The 6,000-nt window shown below is 50.1% G+C and overlaps 1 protein-coding gene across 1 annotated transcript; it reads right to left on the bottom strand.

The window, feature by feature from the left end:
- Positions 1-958: 958 nt before the first annotated feature.
- On the bottom strand, positions 959-6,000 carry C1qbp (complement C1q binding protein). The gene is made up of 6 exons (XM_051167921.1): positions 5,736-6,000; positions 5,174-5,324; positions 2,929-3,022; positions 1,799-1,894; positions 1,527-1,649; positions 959-1,322 (listed from the first exon to the last, which is right to left on the bottom strand). The coding sequence occupies exons 1-6, from the start codon at positions 5,959-5,961 to the stop codon at positions 1,173-1,175; spliced, it is 840 nt and encodes a 279-aa protein (XP_051023878.1). The 5' UTR covers positions 5,962-6,000; the 3' UTR covers positions 959-1,172.

Consider the following 6,000-nt stretch of genomic DNA (forward strand, 5'->3'; position numbering starts at 1 on the left):
TACCCTTAACTCAGAACAGTGGTGTGGCCAAGTGAATGGTAAAGTTTAAGAGGCCAGGGCTGTGGGAAGCAGTGATTTCAGAGCGTGACTGAGCAGCGCTGGCTCCGACTACACAGGGGGACCATTGTTGAATAAAGGCCATCACCACAAAGATGAGGAACTGGAGGGAGAAAGAAAAACCACATTGAGTAAGCTCCAAGGTCCTTCTTGAGAGGTACGTACACATCTGAAGTCTCCAAAGGAACCTTAAAGGGCCACACAGGAAACTTGGTTCAGATCCCGCGAGTCCTTCAGATACGAAGGATGAGGTAGATTACAGAAGAGGCTGCTGTGAAACAGACTCATTTGGTGAGTCAGTCTGTCAGGGCCTGTAAGCAGCAGTGATGGCTTCAGCTTGGCAGAGCAGGCCCATGAGAGCCGAGGGCAGCTTCGTTAACTCATGATGGTTCTGCTTGTAGTGTACGTGTCATGACTGATGACAGCTTTTAGCCATGCGTTGACCTAACTGTTCATGGCTGGAATGTAATGTGTGCTAACGTGTTTTCTGTTTGATCCAGGCTTGTGACACTTGGGCTGTGATCCTCTAGTCATCCCGACCTTACACTTCACTCCTGGGTTGAGAACAACTCATTCCCCTGAGAGGGCCCCTCTGCGCACAGCCTTCTGTATATAACTAATTTTATATTAAAACTTCTCAAACACCTCTGCTCTTGGTGTTCTGATGCAGGGCAAAAAACAAACAGCCGGGCGTAGTGGCGCACGCCTTTAATCCCAGCACTCAGGAGGCAGAGGCAGGTGGATTGCTTTGAGTTTGAGGCCGGCCTGGTCTACAAAGAGAGTCCAGGATAGTCAAGGCTACATAGAGAAATCCTGTCTCAAAAAACCAAACCAAACAGACAGGAAGTCTGAGCTTTCTTGGAGGAGGTAAAATCAATTTATTGTCCATCATTATTGTTATACAAAAATCTACAAATAATAGATTTGTATAGGGGAAGAAAAAACCCAAATGAACAGCAAATGGAAGTGTAACAGCAACAAACTGTTAAGCTTGCTTTGTTCCTCACATGATATTAGGATGGCAGCCATTTCAAAGCATAATTCTGATGTCTAGGCAGCTTTTGTTCACTGGCCAAAGCTGCCATTTGAACTCAGGCCTCCAGTCTCTGCCGGGTCTACTGGCTCTTGACAAAGCTTTTGAGGTCCTCAAGGAAAGCGATGTATTCCTGGTGCTCTAGGGCTGTGCTGAGCTCTACCAACTCGTCCGCAAAAGTGTTGTCCACCCCTCGGTCCGCGAGAAAATCCATTAGGTGGTCATACAAGGCCTGAGGAGAAAAATACTTACTAGCTTGAAGAACAAAGAACAAAACCAAAAATGGGCTGGCCTCTGACCTTCCCACATGGGCCAGTGCGTGTGTGCAAACACATATCCATCCATTCCCCCCCCCCCCCCCAACGCTACTTCTATCCCTGGGACTAGGACCCTTCTCTGCCAAAGCCAACCACCCGCCATGGCAGCCAGCGCTCACCCAGTCCAGGGAATCCGTGTTGAGTGTGTAGTTAGTGTCCCTCCATTCAGAGTCACCAGTGCTCTGGAAGCTAACTTCCTTGATAGAGAAAATGTCATTCTCTGCTTCATCTTCCTGTCCGATCTGAGAGAGACAGTAGAGGTAAAGACTGAAGTGAAGGGCGGGTTGTGCAGTTTGAGCCCTGTTCCCGCCCCACTCTCCCGTTCTGGTCTAGATCACAGGTCTTTCTCATACATGCTACACGAGGTCAGAAGACACTCCGCCCTACCAACCTCATCCTCAGGGTAATGACAGTCCAGCACGAGGGTCTTCTTGCCATCACTCTTGGTAACTTCAACCACAAAATTGGGAGTTGATGTCAGTTCCGGCTGGAGAAACAGAAACAACTGAGCACATGCCAGTGCTGGTACACACCTGCGGCCTGCGGCAGTTCAGGATGCGACAGCCACCACCAGTATGCACTAGAACCTTCCAGTTTATCAATCACATGGGTTTGGAATGACGCCTCATGTTATGTCCCAGCTAACAGATCCGCACCAGCCTTCATGGCTGTTTCTGCTCCCACACCACAGAGCCGGCTAAAGTACACACGCGAGGCTCCTTCCCCTGTGGCCACCTTAACTTGAAATGGCAGCAACTTCCTTTAAAGGTGACCCAAGGGACAAGCCCAGGCAGTGGATGAGTTGGGGCACACACTACCACACAAGCACCGCAGGGGACTCAGCCCTGACATCTGCTTAGTCAAATAGCCGGGCGATCCTGTGGCCCTCTGAGGTTGGCTTCAAGGCCAGGCACACCATTTCTAAAATGTCCGGCCACGAGGGTCAGCAACCTAAGCAAAAAAATCTCAACTGGACAAATGTTACAATCTCTAAGGCTGGGCTGGCAGATAGCACATCAAGTCAAAGTCTTCTTTGCTGCCAAAGCCTGATTACCTCAGTTGAATTCCAGTACCCACCTGGCAGAAGGAAGGAACCGACTCCTGCCAGGTTGCTTTTAACTTCTATAAATGCACCATAACCCCTGTCGCACAGTAAGCGAATAAATAAACATAATTTTAAAAACAAAATCCTTTTAACGCCTACCAGCCTTCCTATTTTGGTCAAATGACTGTTGACTACCAAACTGTCAGGCACATCTTTCACACTGGAAATACTCCACACACACAGGCAGGGGTGAGACAGTCCTGAGAGAGCTCCATTGCGTTAAGAGAACACAGGCCCAACAATAAAACCTCAACACTGCAGTGGGCAACACACTCTAGGAATGGGGTCCACAACTCCAGCTAATTCTTCACCAACTCCTAGCATGAGAGGAATGTTAAAAAAACTGAAAAAGAAACAGTCCCTCTTGCCTTTTAGGGCAGAGAAATGGCTAGCGGGCTGTAGCGTCACCAGCTTACCTCCTGTTCTTCAGCCTTCTGCCCTTGGGAGGGCTCCTCCTCGCCATCAAACGTTGGAGGGATGCTATTGTTAATGTTGAAAGTGACAGCAATCCTAGCAAGGCAAGCAGAGACACACTAAGGCACCGTCCTGGCAGGAGGGGAGGCCCGTGTAAAGGCACGCTGAAACAGTGTCTCCATTCTAGCTGGCAGCACGTTGAAGTAGAACTTAAAAAACAGCCTGGATCCCTAAACCAGCACATTTGTTACAAACCTACAATGTGTCAGCTGCTACAAGGTAAGTGACTATAGCGGCTGCTATGTCCAAGCTAGATGGGCTCCCGACCCAAGCCAAGGTAGCTGCAATTGGTACTGGTTGTAAAGGAAAAAACCAGTCGTCTCCAATGCACAGTCGGTGTGCATATTATCAACCCAACCTCAGGCTGGGCCTGAGCACACGGCCAACACAAAACACACATATTTTGTAGACATATTACTTTGGACATTCCTTCGGTTTCCTGTGTGTGTGTATGAATTTCTTTGGTTTTATTGTTTGTGTTGAGGCAGGCTTCTCTATAGCACTAGCTGTCCCGGAACTCTTACAGACCAGGCTGGCCTTGACTCTATAGAGATCCACTGGTCTCTTCCTCTTGAGTACTGGGATTAAAGGTGTGCCTGGCAGTTTTAACGTTTATTTGTATGTATACAGGGCTCTGCCTGCATGCACGCCTACAGGCCAGAAGAGGGCACTAGATCACACTCTAGATGGTTGTGAGCCACCATGTGGCTGCTGGGAATTGAACTCAGGACCTCTGGAAGAGCAATTAGTGCTCTTAACCTCCGACCCATCTCTCTGGCCCGTCTTTGTTTTTGTTTTTAAGAAAGAAAGGGTGTGGAGTTGGGTAGGTAGAGAAGAACTGAGAGGGGTCGGGGAAAGGGATGATTCTCAAGACCGAAGTTGGGTGGTTTTATAAAGAGGCAGAAACCAGAACCTCATCACCCCATGCCTCAGAATCAATGAGCCTCTTCTGGCCTTGAACTTTCTCTTTTTGGGGGGGTGGGTGGAAGGGGCAGTTCAAGACATGGTTTCTTTGTGTAGCCTTGGCTATGCTGAACTCACAGGATTCACCTGTCTCTGCCTCCCAGGGTGATGGGATTAAAGATGTGCGCCCACCAGCACCCAGCCTGGCCATGAATTTTCTAATCCCCGCCCTCACCTACGGCTAGCCTTACAGGCCCCCACTGGGTAGAACTGCCTTCCTGGACACTGACTCAGGCACCCTGGAGAAGCACTCAAGAGTCTGTGTAGACGGCTCTAAGAAGAATGTGGGTGCACGTCTAACACAAAACAGCACAAGGAAACAAGGCTTTAACAGGGTTAGGGGTGCCAGGTGTGGCACACAGGTGTCTGCACCGTGAGGAAGAGTCTAAGGCCAGTCTGTGCCATACAGCAAGAGACCCTGTCTCAAAAACAAACGAAGCAGTTGGGTGGTGGTGCTGGCACACTAAGCAGTCTCCACCTGTGTCTGATGGACTTTCCACACTGCAACTTCAGATTCAGATTCTCTCCCTGTGTGTGTGTGTTTCGAGACAGGGTTTCTCTGTGCCACTCTGGCTGTCCTGGACTCACTTTGTAGAGCAGGCTGGCCTTGAACTCACAGCGATCCACTGCCTGTGCTGGGATTAAAGGCACGTGCCACCACACCTGGCTCATCCTATATCATTACATATCCTGCATTTTCAACTGCTATAACCACAAGCTGGAGAGGATAGTTTCATGTTAACTTCCAACAAATGAATTTATCAGCACTTTAAACATTCCTAAAATTCCGGTGGCTAAGTCAAGCCAGGGCGCAGCATCCCTCACCATAACCCAATGGCTGTGTTTGCCATTCCAGACAGTCTGGAGCTGCTTCCTGTCTCCTCAATGACTAGGCCATAGCTAATGTCTGTTCATTCGGTGAATGCACTCCCTGGAACCTAGGAGTCTTCCAATTAAATGCTTTCTCAAAAACCATTTTATCCACTCGGGAGGCTGAGGCAGGGGGATCTCGTGAGTTCGAAGCCAGCCTGGTCTACAATGCGAGTCCAGGATAGTCGAGGCTGCACCCTGTCTCGAAAAGCCAAAAAACAAACAAAAACAAAACAAAACAAAAACCATTTCATCAAAGCACTGGGGCTAAGCTCAGGATCTTCTGGGGATGGCCAGGACAGGACGCTTCGGAGTTACGGATCGGTCTTCTACAACTCTTGGGCCAGAACTTACTTTTCTCCACCAACTTTGCGCAATAATTTAGCCTCCGTCCCATTCACTTCCAGCTCCCAGTCTCCAGACATCTTGGGAAGGGACTTATGCTTCTGGATTTTCCTCTCTTCCTTAATTTCATCAGTCAAGAACTCAACAAAGGCTTTGTCTCCTAAAAGAAAACCCAAGATGATCCAAAGAGAGAAAAGCCTATTGCTTTACCCTATACCCAGACTGTATCTGATCTGTTCGTATGGCTGCTCTAAGACTCGAGCCCAAAACACATCTTAAAACGTCCCGTTTCCCATTCTATAAAAACATTAGGATATAGTTACTGAGCCGAAGTTGGTCCTAGAAGTTATTTCTCACCATGGACTCATTACTATTACTTTGCGTATAAAACAAAAGAACTCCCCAACTACCCGCTTCCACTCGCCAAAAGACATAAGCAACCAAACTTTCAAATCACGACCCCGGGGACTTTGCCAAGTCACATTTCCAAGACGGGAGGAGGGGAGCCTGCGATATCGTGGGCCCCGTTTGGGGCCCGTTCCAAGCTGGGTCCCCACACCCCGAACCTTACCTTCGGTGTGCAGAGAGCCACAGCCGCACGCGCAGGGCTCCGGGGGCTGCAGGAGGCCGGAGCGCCGCGCGGAGCCCGCTCGCACGCTGAGCAGACCGAAGGGCCGGAGGCACGGCCTGGGCACCGGCTGCAGTAGCTGCCGAAGCGGCGGGGCGGGGACGGCGGCGCGAAGGCCCGTGGCGACGGCGCCCAGGGCGCGGGGCACGCAGCGCAGCAGAGGTAGCATAGCGGGGCGGACACGTGCGGAGGGAAGGACGACCGGGCC

Source organism: Acomys russatus, chromosome 25 (genome assembly GCF_903995435.1).
Source record: "Acomys russatus chromosome 25, mAcoRus1.1, whole genome shotgun sequence".
NCBI classification, from domain to species: Eukaryota; Metazoa; Chordata; class Mammalia; order Rodentia; family Muridae; genus Acomys; species Acomys russatus.

Bases quoted from the DNA above. Each gene is read 5' to 3' on its own strand.
- C1qbp (XM_051167921.1), bottom strand. From the start codon at position 5,961: ATGCTACCTCTGCTGCGCTGCGTGCCCCGCGCCCTGGGCGCCGTCGCC. The intron at 5,325-5,735 runs GTAAGGTTCGGG...GTTTTCTTTTAG, and splicing joins TGGCTCTCTGCACACCGAAG to GAGACAAAGCCTTTGTTGAG. The intron at 1,895-2,928 runs GTAAGCTGGTGA...CTGTTTCTCCAG, and splicing joins AGAAGGCTGAAGAACAGGAG to CCGGAACTGACATCAACTCC.